At 48.8% G+C, this 16,323-nt stretch overlaps 1 protein-coding gene across 1 annotated transcript in view; it reads right to left on the minus strand.

Annotated features, from left to right (window-relative positions):
- LGR6 (leucine rich repeat containing G protein-coupled receptor 6) overlaps positions 1-16,323 on the minus strand; it is a gene marked incomplete at its 3' end in the record, with an annotated part of 105,562 nt that overhangs the window by 44,019 nt on the left and 45,220 nt on the right. The window contains exon 4 of the mRNA XM_083878661.1: positions 12,155-12,226. Coding sequence (XP_083734787.1) covers positions 12,155-12,226 — 72 coding nt within the window. The remainder of the gene's footprint in view (positions 1-12,154; positions 12,227-16,323) is intronic.

Consider the following 16,323-nt stretch of genomic DNA (forward strand, 5'->3'; position numbering starts at 1 on the left):
AAAAGTCCTAAAAGTGCCTGCAGTCACCTCAGAGTTCACTCCATGTCCCCTTTTAGGGACTCCAGGGGTGGTGAGAGAGGGAAGAACACCCAAAGTCCACTGCTCTGAGGCAGCTTTTCCCCTGAGCAGATGTTCACATCTGTGCAGAGCCAAATGTGAGTGTGCCTGAACTGGCCAGTTCCTTCCTCTGCTGCTGCTGGGGGGTGGCAGCTCTGGGGAGGCAGGAGAACCTGGCTGGGAAAGGGAAGGGTTTGTTTCCTTGGGCAGGACATTTTCAGGTTGGCTTCACATAGGGCCTAACATGCCTTGGGAGAGCCCCTTCATTGCTTTGAATTGTCTGTGTTTGAGAAATGCTTGAGGAGAAATCAACTGCCCTCCTGCCAGGAGGAGCAGTCCAGAGAGGATGGTGGGGTCAGGAACAATTCTAGAAGGAACCAGGCATAGGGAAGTCCTTTTCTAAGGCCAAAAAAGTCAAGGCTGGGAAATTCCTCCTTTCCAATGAGCAGAGGACAAGCCAATGGCACCAGTGCAGCCACTGGGGAGCTCTGGGGTGTGTGCAGTGCTCGGTGCAGTCAGTGTGTCCTGAGGTTTGTGTTAATTTTGTATTTTCTGTGTCACAGGCCCAGCAGTTTCTAAGAACTGTTTTTTTTTTCCCAATAAATGCTTCCAGAGTGTTTCAGAGGATGTACAAGTGTGTTCCCGAGCTGGCAGAATAACCAGAATAACCAGGGGATAACCAGAACCAGTCTCTCTGTTCCCCAAGAGATGTGGTGCCAATCTCAGTCTGTGACTGGCAGAAGCAAATTCACCCTATGAAGGTTTTACAAGGGGAGCTGCAGCCTGGAAACGAACAGAACTGTTCAGTACCATGCTGGCAGGAGATATCCAAATTTCTGCTGCTGGTTTGTTTTTTTTCTATTCTCACACACATCAGAGCCAGTAAGATCTGTCTGCCTGCACATTTTACCCCACTCATGTGCAGTAACTGTCCTGCAGCACAGACTGGGATGGTCCCCACAGCTCAGACACCACTGGGACCTCAAACTGCAGCCCATCCTCACAGTAATTTTTTGCAACATATTTTTTTAATTTTTTTTATTATTTTATATTTTTATTTATTTTTATTTTACGCCTGTTGATAAAGCTGGAGGAGACTTGCCCCTGAAGATGACATGCAGCAGTGAGTGGGGCAGGGCTGGGTTTATTCTCTCTCCAGACCAGGGAGCTCCTCTGTGGTTCTCTGTCCACAGCAGAGCACAAGGACACAAAGAAAAGTCATTTTTTGCAGGGAGAGCTGTGGCCACTGAAGCTGTGAGTGCTGCTTTGCCCACTGAGACACAGAGAGGAGCTGTTTTCTCCCTGGCCCCAGTGTTAGTTGTGTGTCAGATGAACAGGGCTGAGCTCACCAGAAATGTCTAATTGGTGCCTCCAGGCAAACCGTGTCTCTCTCTTCCTGTCTGAGTTTATCTTGAAAGGCTCGATTGAGTTACCCATAACAGGATCTGAGTTCCTTGTAGTAACACAAGGAGGAGGTGATGTCACTGCAGCTCAGCTCCTCAGATAAGGCTCCAATGACTGGGGCCAACACCTCGGCTCCTTTCTCAGGCAAAGCTCCCAGGCTGAGTAAGAACCTGGCTGGGGAAGTGCTGTGTGAGGAGCTGAGGACACAGACAGGGAGGACAGGGGTTGGATGCTTTGGAGGAAAGTTGGAGGAGGACAGCTCCAGGGTCACCCTGTCCCCCCAAACCAGCTCCACACTTGGTGCTCTGTGTGTCCTGCTCAGCCCTTGCTGACACACAGGAGGTTCTGAGCCTGCAAAAAACCCAGGAGAGGAGCAGAGTTCTACCAGCTGGGATAGGACTGCAGGACTCAGCTGGAAAGGGGAAAACTGGGTTAAACTTCTGCCTGCCTGTGATGAGTTTGGTGCCATAATGTATTGGAGATTTGGAGGGAGAGTGGAGCTGTTGGAGGGGTCCCAGAGGAGACTGTGCTGAGGGCTGGAGTCTTTCTGCTCTGGGGACAGCCTGAGGGAGCTGGGGCACAGGGGAAGTGCTGTGTGAGGAGCTGAGGACACAGACAGGGAGGACAGGGGTTGGATGCTTTGGAGGAAAGTTGGAGGAGGACAGCTCCAGGGTCACCCTGTCCCCCCAAACCAGCTCCACACTTGTGTCCTGCTCAGCCCTTGCTGACACACAAAACCAGGAGGTTCTGGGTCCCTGAGGCTGCCCAAAAAACCCAGGAGAGGAGCAGAGTTCTTCTATCAGCTGAGATAGGACAAAGCACTGCAGGATACACCTGGAGAGGGGAAAACTGGGTTAAACTCCTGCCTGCCTGTGGTGTCTTTGGTGCCATAATGTATTGGAGATTTGGAGGGAGAGTGGAGCTGTTGGAGTGGTCCCAGAGGAGACCAGAGGGCTGGAGTCTTTCTGCTCTGGGGACAGCCTGAGGGAGCTGGGGCTGCTCAGTCTGGGGAAAAGATCTGGGGAAACCTCAGAGCTCCTTCTCCTGCCTAAAGGGGGCCTAGAAGAAAGATGGGGACAGAGTTTGCAGTGGGGTCTGTAGCAATAGGACGAGGGGTGGAGATGGGGAAGACAAGTGTAGTGGGGTCTGTAGCCATAGGACGAGGGGTGGAGATGGGGAAGACAAGTGTAGTGGGGTCTGTAGCCATAGGACGAGGGGTGGAGATGGGGAAGACAAGTGTAGTGGGGTCTGTAGCAATAGGACGAGGGGTGACGGAGGGAGGAGATCCAGATTTGATAAAAAGGAGGAATTTTTTACAGTAAGATAATGAAACACTAACAAGGCTGCTCAGAGAAGTGGTGGATGTCCCTTCCCTGGAAACATCCAGGGTTGGATGGGACTCTGGAGTAGTTGAAGGTGTCCCTGCTATTGGACTGGATGACCTTTAAAGGTCACCTCCAACCCAAAGCATCCTGTGGTTCTGTAAATGACACATTATTGCCCTGTAGACCAGCTCCCACACCTGGGCCCCTGCCGTGCCACAGGAAGGCTCCCAGCCCTCAAATAAAGCTCACAAATTCTACCTGGCTCCATTTCCAGCTGGAAACTTGTGCAAACCATCCCAGGCAGTGAATGGAGGCTGGAGACACAAACATGTTTGCAGTTGGCTGCGGAACAGGACCCGGTGAGAAAGTTTGGACTGCAATGAGTCCTCCCTCCTGACTCAATGGGGCAGGTTTCTGTGGGAAGCTCTCCACCAGGGATGCTCAGGAAATGAAATCAGAGCAATCCCCAGACTCGACACAAAGTGCCTTTGGTGCAGACAAGAGGGCTTTGTTATCCCTGCCCGCAAACACCTCCAAAACCCCTCGGGTCAGAACGGTACAAGGATTATTGCCAAAATCTCTGTGCAGCCATAGAAACTGCTGAAAGCTGGGCAGATGAGCCAGATCCCCGAGCAGCCTCTCCTGGCATTGCCCCCCTGGGCCTGGGGCCAGGCTCAGGGGAAAATTCAGAGTCACACACTAATGCAGTACAGTGATGCTTTAGGTTTTAGTTTCATATTTTTCAGATTCTGTGCTTCTTTTTGCACACTGTGAGCACATGAGGCATCTGCTGCAGTTGGGGCAGTTTCTCTATCTTGTATCATCCTTGGAGGAGATACCAATTCATGCATTTTCTGTATTATTTTCCATTTTTTGGCTGAAGTTTGCTGGACTTTTAGCCACTGGACACAACACTCTTGCCTTCTTGGGGGGTGAATCCTGGGATCCTTCACAGAATGACACTTACAGGCATTAAATACATGAGCCTTGCCTTTACATCAACTTCACAGCAACTCATTGCTGAAAAAACAGCAAGTAATGAATGAAAAACAAATGCAGCGAAGATTTGTTGTGGCACTGCTGAAGCCAATTGCTCCTTGTGTGTGGCCATTAAATCTTTTCTCAAAAATGCAATTGAGACCATTGTGCTGGGATAACCACAATACATTTAATTTTTTTTTTTTAATTTTTACTGCTGAGCAGAAAAGACTCTAATCTGAGCAGCTGAATTCCTCCTCCTGGCAGGAAAAAATCCACATTTGTGATGTACACACTATCCATGTCTCTTTTCTGACTTGCTCCTAGAACAACAAATTCAAATCCACTCCAGCTCTGGAGTTTAATAGAGAAATTCCTCCCTGTTTAGAGGGTGAGCTGCTCCTTGCATTTGTATTTTTGGGCAAGATGATAGAAAATCTGATAAATTTCCCTGAGGGCTGCACAAATGTGTGCAGGGGAGCAGAGATGCTCAGCCCCACTTTGGTTCCCCTGCTCTGCTTGGTTTTATCAGCTCATTTTGCTGGATAAAAAAGTGAGGGATGGGGACAGGGAAATTTTTTATTTTGCCTTCCAAAAGTAGGAAAAACCTCATCTCACCCAGTTGTATCCACACAGAACTTGAAAGCAGATATAGGGTCTTTCTGTAGCCAGAAGGGAAAAAGCAGATTCCTCCAGAGAGTGATTCATCCCCCAGAGAGGGCTCAGAGATAACAGAGATGATTCACCCTGTGCAGATGCTGAGCATTTTCCATGCTCCCTTTTGCTGCTGGGGTGAGGTAAAATCTACCCAGGCACTGTCAGAGCAGACAAACCCACCTGGGCTGCCTGGGGGGGACGTGGGCACAGCAGAAACTTCACCCAGAGTGAGGGAATGTGGTGTAAGTGAGGCCATGGGGGTGACTCAGAACAATTTGATTTCCTTCCTGGCAGCTTTTTAGGATCCAGCACCCCAATCACAGCAGAGGGATAAAGACACCAGGTCCCTGGTCCCAACCACAAACCCAGCCCAGTGTTTTTTGTAGCTGTTCCAAACCCCACCATGGCTGATCCCTCTGCTGTTACCTGTGGGGCTGTTCTTGGCTCCTGGCAAGAAAACAGTGACCAAGAGATTGTTTTTGCCCCAGTAAAAGATAGTTCTGCCAAGTGGATTTACCAATGGCTTTTGAAAAGATATTGTTGCTTTTCATTTTAGTAAAAATGGTTTTCAGAGGTACTGGGGACACTCTGAAGAGCACAGGGACATGAGCTGGATGGCAAAGAAAGCTGCTGGAATGGGAAATAAAATCCAGCCATGCACTTTGTGTCCCAGCCAGGGATGCTCTTGACCCCAGACCTGGGATTTGGATCAGGCTCATATGGACAGAGGAATGAGCCTCAAATCTGAACTGCATTTGTATTCCAATGCACCTTTTCCTCCTGAAACCTGCTCTGATCTTGCTGAGCTATTTTTGCCAGTCCTGGTGGCAAACATGGATCTCCAGTGGCAGCTCAGACTGGGTGGAGGGAAGAGCCAGGGCTTGGCAGGATGAATGACAGCCCTTGGCACACAGAACCAGAAAAATCTTCTTATCTATTCAAAGTCTGTGCAGAACAGCAGCAATTCCTCTAAATTTGCTTTATAACCGATGAACCAAATGATGAGAAGTGGCCTCAGGAGAAGACATCAGTCCCTTCCAGGGCCATCAGCCCACCTGAATTAGAATTTATCATCTTTTCCCTGTCTGTGCCCTGGCTCAGGATCCACTGTGCCATTTTTAGGTGATTCCCAGGCTGTGCAAACTGCACCTGGGAGGAAGGATGGTGGCAGAGCAGCCAAACTTCAGCAAAGGCTCACCCCACCTGAAAATTAAATTCAGTACATCTAGATGTGTGGCACATCTGCCTGCAGCATCCACTGGAGTGTGGTAAATGTCTGCTCTTGGACCCTCCCAGACTATGTTTTTTGTAGAAATACTATTAAAGCCTGGAGTGCCAAAATGGAGATGAGACTTCTGAAAACAGGAGTGGGGACAAAACTCCACTGACTCTGTTGTGCTGCTGGGAGGAGACTCAGGAAAAAGGGGAATTCAGAGGTGGGACTGGAAGGTTTGGGCAGCTTGTGTCCTCTCAAATGGAATGACAACATTCTGTTGACACTGTGATAGGGCTCCTATCTGTCCCTGGGCTCCTTTTCCTGCTGCAGGAATTCTTTCTGCTGTAGAAATATCCACAGAGGACAAATCCAAGGTCCTGTGTGCTCAGTAGCAGCATCAATCACCAGGGAAATATTTGCAGCTCCTTTGCTTCAGTCCATCTCCATATTCTCCATCTCACTGCTCTGCCCTGAGCCCCCTCTCCTTGTGCTCCAGGAAGATTCTGTAGCCAATAAATCAGAGCTGAGGTGGTCCTGCCACCAGAGCTCCTCTGCCAACAGACTGAGCTGTACTGACTTTATGGATATCTGGTTTATTGATAGCTTTTATCCTCTAAACAAGCAATGGAAACAACACCTTCCCAAACCCCCGTGTGTGATTTAGTGAGGAGAATATTGCTGTGAACAGCCAACTGTCAAATCTCAAAACAGATCAAAAGAAATGAAATGAGGAATGAACTGACTGAGCTCTTCAGGCCATGTCGATTCCAAAGGAATTTTTATTTTTTCTTCTTCCTTCTGTCATAAGAATTTATATGCTTGTGAGGATCTGATCTGGTGGGAAGAGCCCTTCCTCCTTTGCCTACATCAAAGTCCACGTTCTCAAATTGCTATAAGTCATTTTTATTTTTTTGCATTTTAATCTCTGGCCACATGTATGAAAATAATTACCTGCCTTAAGGGACAGGGGATGAAGCAGCTTTTATTGCACCTCCACAGGAGCCCAAATGGTGGTAAAACTAATGGGCTGGAGGGAGTGGATTGTTTTAGTTAAAGGCACAATTAACCTGAGCACAGGGAGTTACATCTCAGGCTGATTTAGCACTTATTGACCATGAGTTCTACAGCACTTCGAGCTAACAAACTAAAAATGGCCCCTATTTCTGTCTCTACGAGGCCTTTTAAGGATAAACTGTCCAATTAAGAAATGACACCTAAATTATTTTTACTTTTAACCCAATAACCAGCCACCCCTGGCCTGCAATGAGGACTTTTCTACTCAATTACAAAATAAGTAATTTTGTATTTACTTATACCCAGACCCATGAAGAAGAAGGTGAAAAAGAAGGACTCAACCTCCACTCTAAAATTTCCATCTTACTTTATATCTATATTACTATATTCTAAAACCTTAAACTCTAAATTTTCCACCCTGTAATATCACAGACTTCTATCCAAACTCCACCCCCACAATCCCAGTGTTGTCACTCAATTTTGGAATCCTTTTCCAAGACCTCAGGTCAGAAAAAATACAGGGTTTTCTTGGGGGTCAGTGCCTGTGAGCACAGAAAGCCTAAAATTCTCAGTGCCCAGAGTTCCAACAGCAGGAGAATTCTGCAAATATTCCAGAGGGATGCAGAGCCTGGGTGGCTGTAGGGGACTGACCACGCTGGCACAGAGGGAAGGAATTACTTTCTGCTCACAGGAGGAGTTGCCAAAAGACAGAAACTGGATGGACACACAGTCACAGGTTGTTTTCCTGGATACCATCAAGTCCAACAAGTAAAGAGTCAATCTTTGTGGGATACAGAGATGAGGAATGACACACAAGGCTTGCACCAAGTGTTTTCCAAGAGACAAGAGGATGGAGAAACAATCACAGGTTGTTTTCCCATATAACATCAAACCCAACAACTAAAGAGTCAATCTTTGTGGGACGCAGAGCTGGGGAATGACCCACAAGGCTTGAACCCAAGTGTTTTCCAAGAGACAGAAGGTGGATGGACACACAGTCGCTGGTTGTTTTCCCGGATGCCATCAAGGCCAACAGCAAGAGAGTCAATCCTTGTGGAATACAGAGTGAGGAAATGACCCACAAGGCTTGAACCCAAGTGTTTTCTAAGAGACAAGAGGATGGAGACACAGTCACTGGTTGTTTTCCTGAATGCTATCAAGCCCAACAAGTAAAGAGTCAATCTTTGTGGGATTCGGAGCCAGGGAATGACCCACAAGGCTTGTACCAAGTGTTTTCCAAGAGACAAGGGGATGGAGACACAGTTATAGATTGTTTTCCTGGATACCATCAAACCCAACAACTAAAGAGTCAATCCTTGTGGGCTACAGAGTGAGGGAATGACCCCAAGGCTTCCACCCAAGTATCCTGGAGCATCCTGCCTGGAACACGAGAGAAAACCCAAAGTGCAGTGTGGAAAAGGGGAAAGGAGAGTTTGATCTCATGGTGCAGGATCTTGACGCTTTAATTCTTCTGCCTGGCACTAAATCCTCCCTTCCTCCACTGAGATAGACAACACTCACCCTGAAGAGCCAGACACATGCTAAGCACCTTCCCAAAATGCTGACCTGCAAGAAACTCCCCCCCAGAAAAAACCCTTTCCACAGGCATTTCAAAAAAGAAAAACCAGGAGTTTATCTTGATCTCTTAATCCACCAGCTTTCTTTTCTCTCTGCCTTTCCCTACCTCGACAAAGCTTGGTAATTATAATTTATAGCACCTGCTCACTTTGAAATCCCTTGGACTCTTTTCTGCCTGGCAGAGGAACAGACACAGTGCCCATCTGCTTTAGGTGAGCGCTCACAAACCGCAAAGTCGTTAATTAGCCTGACACACGACTCTTTCCGTCCAGAATGCACACGGAGTGTTGTTAGTGCACCTCTAAAGCACCAGCAAGGCAGAGCCCGTGCCAGGGGATCACAAAGTGGATCCCAGCATGACGTAAAGCCTTGGCAGCCCCTGCAGGGCTCACAGCGTTGCCATCAGGGCTGCGTGTTCCTTCTAATCCTCCCCACTGGGCTGCCCAACACGCTCCCCAGATAAATCAGCCTCCAGACTCCTGGATTTTTCTTTTGAAATCTAAATTTTTTTCTTTGTGTTCATCTAGAGAGATCTGCCAAGGTCTCCTTCCTGACAGCTCCAGACGGTGATGGCTCCACATCCTGTAGGAGCAGGGCAGGTCTGGGTCTGGTCTGGGCATGGCTGGAGCTCTGGAGAACCTGGGGAGGGTTTTTTGTGAGCACAAGAGTGTCTGATGTGGGTGGGTTTGACACTTTCCCCCCCTCAGGCTGGCTGATATCCCTGGGCAGAGTGAACCATGGAAACCCCTTGAGGAGGGATGGTGCAGACCACAGCAGGGCCCTGCTGACCTGTAGTTGGTGATACCCCTGTTGTTTTAAATTTTCTTGCTTTCAAGTGTTTGAATCTTTGCAGCACGATTCTCACACAGCTTGATGTAAATTATATGAATTATATGTATTTTTAGAATTTATCAATAGTTCTCCTCTGGGAGGAGGAACTTGATTGATAATGATGGTGACCAATAAGGTCCAGGAAGTCACAACCGTCTTTAGCCAATCCTTGGCTTTTTTACAAAGTCTGTATAAGTTGATAGAGTCAGAAAATAAAAAAAAATCTGAGATCACACAGGGACTGGGGATATCCAAGAAAAGGAAAAGAATCCAAAGGGGAACCCTCTGAATCTCTGAATCTCTGAATCTCCCATCTCACTGAAACTTGCAACTTGCCTGAACCTTTTTTTTTTAATTATTATTTTATTTTATTTTTATTTTATTTTTATTTTCTGCCTTGCTGTCTGTCCAGTAACTTGGGCTCCCAGGGAGCCAGTGTGCCTCATCTAGAGCAGTTAAAAAGTTAAAATTAAACTGGGAGTGTTCTCCCAGTGCTGGTTCCACACTGGGGGACACCACACCTGCCATGAAAAATTCTGTACACCTGAAATTCGTGGTTTGGCAGCTTTGAGAAAGCTCCTTAGCTCCTTGTCAGAAGGCAAAGAAGAAGTGAATTGCTCCTTGTGTGTGGCCGTTACATCTTTTCTCAAAAATGCAATTGAGACCATTGTACTGGGGTAACCACAATGCATTTCATGGTTTTTTTTTTTTACTGCTGAGCAAAAAAGACTCTAATCTGAGCAGCTGAATTCTTCCTACTGACAGGAAAACTCCATGTGTGTGATGTGTCCTGTCTCATCCTCTCTAAATGCCCAGAAACCAAGACAGTGCCACGTTTGGACAGCTGGAGTTCACTAAAACAGGTTTTTGCTATATTTTAAATCTAACAGTGAATGCCAACCTCTGTCTGAAAATTTTCCTGATCTGAAAATTTTTCTGATCGAACTGAAAACAATTATTCTCAATCTCTACTTGGTTTTGCTGCTTCTGTTACAACCCTGAGAAAATTTTTGTGCATTGAGAAGCCTCCCTTTCCTCTCCTGGGCCACTTTATCCCTAAGGGACACACACTTTCCCTTCCTGAATCCCAGAAGGACAAACTTAACGTGGGCACCAAATGTAAATACGTGAAAGAGCAAGAAAATAACCAACACACAGTTCCCCTTCTGTCTGGGGCTGGTTCCACCCCAGCCCTGTTGGCTCCCAATTTCTCCCTGTTCCCATCTCTCCTGCTGGCTCAGGAGGTGTTGCCAAGGTGCAAACAGAGAGTTAATATTTCACCAGGTGCCACACAAGTCTGGTAACTCATGGACTGTCCTGATGGGCCATAGAATGGAAAAAAAGGAGTCTCAGAGCAGCACAAATACACTGGGCCTGACTGGTGATTCCTGAAAACTGCTGTGGGTGACCTGTAGGAGTTCCAGGTTGGCAATTTTTTTTTTTTGCCAATGGACACACAGGAGTCTCATAAACTTGTGGAAAATGACTCAGATATTTGAAAAAGAGGGGAAAAATAATAATAAAAAAATCACTCTAATGCAGAGCTGCATGGAGTCCCTTGGCCTGGGGTGAGCAGCTACATTTGGAGGAGGAAACCAATATTCCCCTTCAGACACAGTTTTGTCCATTCTATAAAAAGTGAATATAAGTGATGGAGTCAGAAAAATAAAAAAGCTTTCCATGTCCTGACCTGCTACTTCCATGACCTTCCATGTCATTCCTCCCTTGGAGAACAAACTCAGCTCAAAAATCCCTGGAGTGAGGAGGTCTTGACTCTGCCACTGATGATGATGATGTCAACACAATTTAATAAGAACCACAACCCCAGCGATGTTTCAACAACAAAATGTTTCAAATCTCCTCTGGCAGAAAGAACGTTCGTACCCTGCACAGCCAACTCCCCCATCGCAAATTAATATTTAAATTAATATTTACACAAACTCCTACTGGGAGGGCCACACATGGAGAATTGGGCTCAGATTTGGGATGCCCAGTGTGAGGAGGAGGAAGAGGAAGGAGACAGGTCCAGTGGAGGACCAGAGGCAAAGTCAAGGCATTTTCCCCATGGAAAAAGCAGAGTTTTTGTTTCACTCAGCAGAGAGAACCCACAACCAAAGATGATGCAGCCAAAACCTTCAGGGTGGTTCCAGGTGATCAAACAAAGAGTGATGGACACAAATTGCCTTCCAGGAGTTTTAGGTTTGACAAAAAAGCTTCTTCCCCAGGAAGAACAACCCCAAACTACTAGTGAGAGGGAAATCTCTGTGCTTGGACAGACAAAGCTGGAACTGCCCCCCCTGAGTATTTGGGATAATTCTGCCCCAAACCCCAGAAACTGCTCCCAGTCAACATTTCTATATAAAAGGGCTGTGTAAGAGTAGGACTGAAGTTAAGGATTAAGGGATAAGGTTAGATTTTCAGTGCTTCAGCCCGACTCAGGATGCTCTGACAGGCTTCAGTTGTGCTCCCTGCACCAAACACACCTTCCCTGAATTCACTGGCACTCCCAGGGTTTGGTCTCAGCTGTGCCCAAAAGAGCAAAACACAAAAATTGTGTGATTTTTAGGGAACACAGGAGCACAAACCTGCTGTGGGTACAGCTCCTTTAGAGGAAAAGCACAATCACAGCCTCAGCTTCTTCCCAGAGATGAATAACTAAAAGTTTTTAAAGCAGCTCTACCCTGACACAATTATCCTCCAATCTGGGGAAAACAGCCCAACTTGCACTTTGCCAGCCCAGAGTGTCCTCTGTGCTCCCTTCCCCACTCTGGTCCACAGAGCAGAGCACAGAGACTCTTTGGGTGGATTTTTTCCAATATTCCTTGAAATATGCATTGGCTCTGGTGGCCTTTTCATCACAATGCACACATGGGGAGCTGTAATTTCAACATCCTCTAGCAAGACACTGTTTCTTCCTTGAAAACTTCCCTCCCCTCCCTTCCCCTCTAAGTGACAGCAATCTTTGCATAAATTGGAAAAGAAAAGGAAGAAGGAACAGAACATCTTCGACAAAGGAATTAATGACTCAAATACTGGGAAGCCTGGGGTCCCCAAGGGACTGTGGAGCTCTCAGCATTGATTTTTAATGACTTACAGAGATTGGAGATTTGGAAGATCTCTCAGTGCCTCTGCAGGGATGCGGCTCAGCTGATTGTTCTGCAACATCCTATAATTAGAAAAAAAAAAAAAAAAAAGAAAACTTTGTTTAAAAAAAAACCAACAGCAACAGCCTGACGTGAAATGGAGGATGTTGCTGGAAAGCTGGAGGAGTTGGAAAGCACCAGGTTGACCAGCCAGGGGTGTTGAGCAAACCTCAGGTGGTTTCAGGGGAGGATCAGCCCAGCCTGGCCCAGGATGTGCAGCAGAAGGGCCAAGGGGGGAGTGGGGCTGCAGTGGGGGGTCCACAAATGTCACCACAAAGGGGCCTCTGCCCTGCCAAGGTGCATCTGGTGTAGGAGCATCTGTGGAGGGCAGGGAGAGGGAACTCTGCAGAGCTGAGATGTTCTAGAGACACGTGGGTTTATTGCAGGGTGGTGGGTAAAGAGGGATTTGCCTTCAGCCACCAGCCTGGGCTGGAGGGAACCCCAAAGAGAGAGGGAGAGAGAGAGGGGGTGAGGTGAGGGAGGGAAAAGAGCTGAGAGGGGTAAGAGAGAGGTAAGAGCAAGAGAGTGAGGACCTTGTCCCAATCCATTCCATCTCCTTTTGTGTTGAATATTCTAATTTACAGTGACCAACCGGCGCCAGATACAAACCCTACAGACTTTGCCTGCAGCCCATGAGAACTGCTCTATCCCCACATCATCCTGTATTCTAAACTCTAAAGAGACTTTTCTTGTCCACCTTTTCCCTGATGCCTTGGCAGGGTGGAGAGGGGCTGCACCCTTGGGGCCTTTTGTTTTCTGTCCTTCCACCCATCTCCAGCTCATCCCCGTCTTCCGGCCTGCCACGATCACATCTCAGAGCTGAAATTCATTTCTATTTCACTCACAGCTTTTACATCTCCAGTATTTCTTACCAGGCAATCACATCCACAAGCCCTTCCTGTCCCATCTTTCCCAACATCTGAGCCCAGTGCTCAGATAAACCCAGATAAAGATGCTCCCCATGTTTATCCTGGTTCAGGCAGCCTTTCCCTGTGTGTGTCAGTGGTTCCCTGCAGAGGGGATGGAGAGCAGCTCCCCTGTCCCACCCTGGGCAGCTGCCACAGCCTCTGCCTCTCCTGCTCCTGCACATGGATATTTTTTTCTGCAGCCCAGGTGGTGCTGGGGAGATAAAACCCTGGCTCCTGCAGCCCAGTGAGGTGGAATAATAATTCATGTCTGTTAAAAATCAAGAAGATGCAGAACCGAACACAGGGAGATACATAGTGGGGCCTTCAGAAAGTGCTGTCAGGGTTTTGGTGGGACAAACATTGAATCTCAGTGACTCTCTGACATCTGAGCCTGGTGTTTTGTGTTGATCATTGGAAATATCTGATTTCAGTACCAAAGCAGAGCCCATTGTCACACTTCTGCTGGATGCTGCTGCTGCCATTTATTACAAGTCCCTTCTCCAGTAAAACAGGCTGAGAGACTTTCCAGACCACCAGCAGCATGGACTGGCTCCAAAACGAAGCCGTTTTGGTGCAGACAAACAATATTTAAGGAAGATGCTTCAGAGACCTCAGAAACCACTGCAGTGGTGGACAATGCTGTTTTTCTCAGCAGCAGGGCAGCTTAGAGAAGATTTCAGATGCTGGGGCTGGGACAAGACCCAGAGCTTCCTCACATTGCACATAATGAATCCATAATGAAGCCTCACCATCAGAGCATGACTCAGAGAAGCCAAAAAAACCAACTCCAAACAGAGTCTGATAATATTCTAGGGACAGGGCCACCCCTGGCATGAGACAAGTTCTTCATTCAGCCTCAAGCTCAGCAAAGCTCCAGCCTTTTCTGACACAGAGCTCAGGTTTTGGCAGGAGAAGACATGCTGAATTTAGCCCTGGATGTTCCAGGATGGCTTTTTACCATTTTTTTGCCATTTTTACCATTTTTTTTACCATTTTTACCATGCTGAATTTAGCCCTGGATGGCTTTTTACCATTTTTACCATTTTTACCATTTTTACCATGCTGAATTTATCCCTGGATGTTCCAGAATGACTTTTTACCATTTTTTTACCATTTTACCTTACAGTCTGGTACCAAGGACAATCCCCATCAGCCCCTGGGGGCTATAAATTGTCTCCCCTTCCTTTGTTCTACCTCTTTCCCCCCTGGAATTTCAAAGAATAAACACCTGGGACAAAAGTCCTCTTCTGAGATCTCTCACCTCATCCTTGGTATAATTCTCTCCAAATCCTCCTGATAACTGAGCTGGCTAAAGCCCTTGGGAGAAGGGCAGGAGAGTGAATTTATGCAGCTGAGGACACTGAAAAACTGTTCAGACCATCAGGGACTCAAAGGCAGGTGTGGATGGAGCAGTGTCACCTTGCTGGGCACTGCCCAGGTGCCACCAGGACCTGGCAGACATGGACACACCACCTGCCACCCACAGCAGCCTGACTGCAACCAGAACAAATCCCAGCTCCCCAGAGGTCGGGTTTCATTTCCAGAAGCAGGAGGATTGTTTGCTGGCAGGGACCACGCCTGAGAGACCAGAAAAAATGTTGGGATCAGGTCCCATCACAGCAGGATCCTTGCACAAGAGAGTCTCAGCAGACACACAGAGAGGTGCAGGCCTGTGCATGATAAAATGTCCCCATGCTGGGAGGCTGAAGTGACTCAGCCAGCACAGTCAAAGGGCTGTTATTGCCTCAGGAAACTGTGCCTGGAGCTCATGCACGGGGATTAAAGACATTCCAACCCCTGCACGTTCCCCTTCCCTCCCAATGGGAGCGTCTCTGGGATGTGCCACCCCATTGCCTTTGTCTCAAAGCCATTTCTGTTCTGCACAGGGCTCAGGGCAGGGTCTGTCCAGGGATTTCTGAAGTGTCCCAGGCCACCTCCAAACCTGCCACCTCGGGGCAGTGTGGCTCTCCTGGTGATGGTTTTGGATGTGTGTTCTCAGCCCAGTGGAGTCGGCACCTGGCCTGGGCCACAGGAGGCTCTGTGCCCACTGCCCAGGAGGAGGAGAGGAGGGACTGCTGAGGTGGTCATTGGGTAGGGGGTGTGGTCACTCTTGTCAGGCTCAGCCCAGCCCACCCTGATGGAGGTGAACCATGGGCAGCTCTGGGGAGAGGCTTCAGGTGGTGCTGAGTCAACGTGACTGTGCTGGGCAGGGATGGGCAGTGCTGGACACTGCAGGACAGCACTGGGCAGTGCTGGGAAGAGCTGGGCAGTGCTGGACAGGGATGGACAAGGATGGGCAGTGCTGGGAAGAGATTTGCAGGGATGGGCAGGGATGGGCAGCACTGGGTAGTCCTGGGAAGAGCTGTGCAGGGATGGGCAGTGCTGGGACACTGCAGGACATCACTGGGCAGGGATGGGCAGGGATGGGCACTGCAGGACAGCACTGGGCAGTGCTGGGAAGAGCTGGGCAGTGCTGGACAGGGATGGGCAGTGTTGGGTGGGGATGGGCAGTGCTGGGCAGGGATGGACAGGGATGGACAAGGATGGGCAGTGCTGGGAAGAGCTGTGCAGGGATGGGCAGTGCAGGGCAGTGCTGGGCAATGCTGGGCAGGGATGGGCAGGGATGGGCAGTGCTGGGCAGTGCTGGGAAGAGATTTGCAGGGATGGGCAGTCCTCACACCCCAGGCTGTGCAGGCAGGTTGGGCAGTGCTGGGCACTGCAGGACAGCAAGGAGCAGTGCTGGGAAGAGCTGTGCAGGGCTGGGCAGTGCTCACAGCCCAGGCTGTGCAGGCAGGGTGGGCAGCACAGGGTCTGCACACTCCCACAGGCTGGTTGGGGCTTGCTGAGGAATGGAGTGGCAGGAGGTGGGGTCTGCTGTGGGTATGGGGTCTGCTGGGGGTGTGGGCTCTGCTGTGGATGTGGGCTCTGCTGTGGGTGTGGGGTGGGCTCTGCTGTGGGTGTGGGCTCTGCTGGGGGTGTGGGCTCTGCTGTGGGTGTGGGGTGGGCTCTGCTGTGGATGTGGGCTCTGCTGGGGGTGTGGGGTGGGCTCTGCTGTGGATGTGGGCTCTGCTGGGGGTGTGGGCTCTGCTGTGGGTGAGGGCTCTGCTGTGGGTGTGGGTGTAGACTCTGCTGGGGGTGTGGGCTCTGCAGCCAAGAGGATGCACCCAGCCATCTTTGGGGTGAGGCTGTGGTTGCACTTGGAGCCTTTCCCT

This window comes from Zosterops lateralis (genome assembly GCF_965231275.1).
Source record: "Zosterops lateralis genome assembly, chromosome: 26".
Taxonomy (NCBI): domain Eukaryota; kingdom Metazoa; phylum Chordata; class Aves; order Passeriformes; family Zosteropidae; genus Zosterops; species Zosterops lateralis.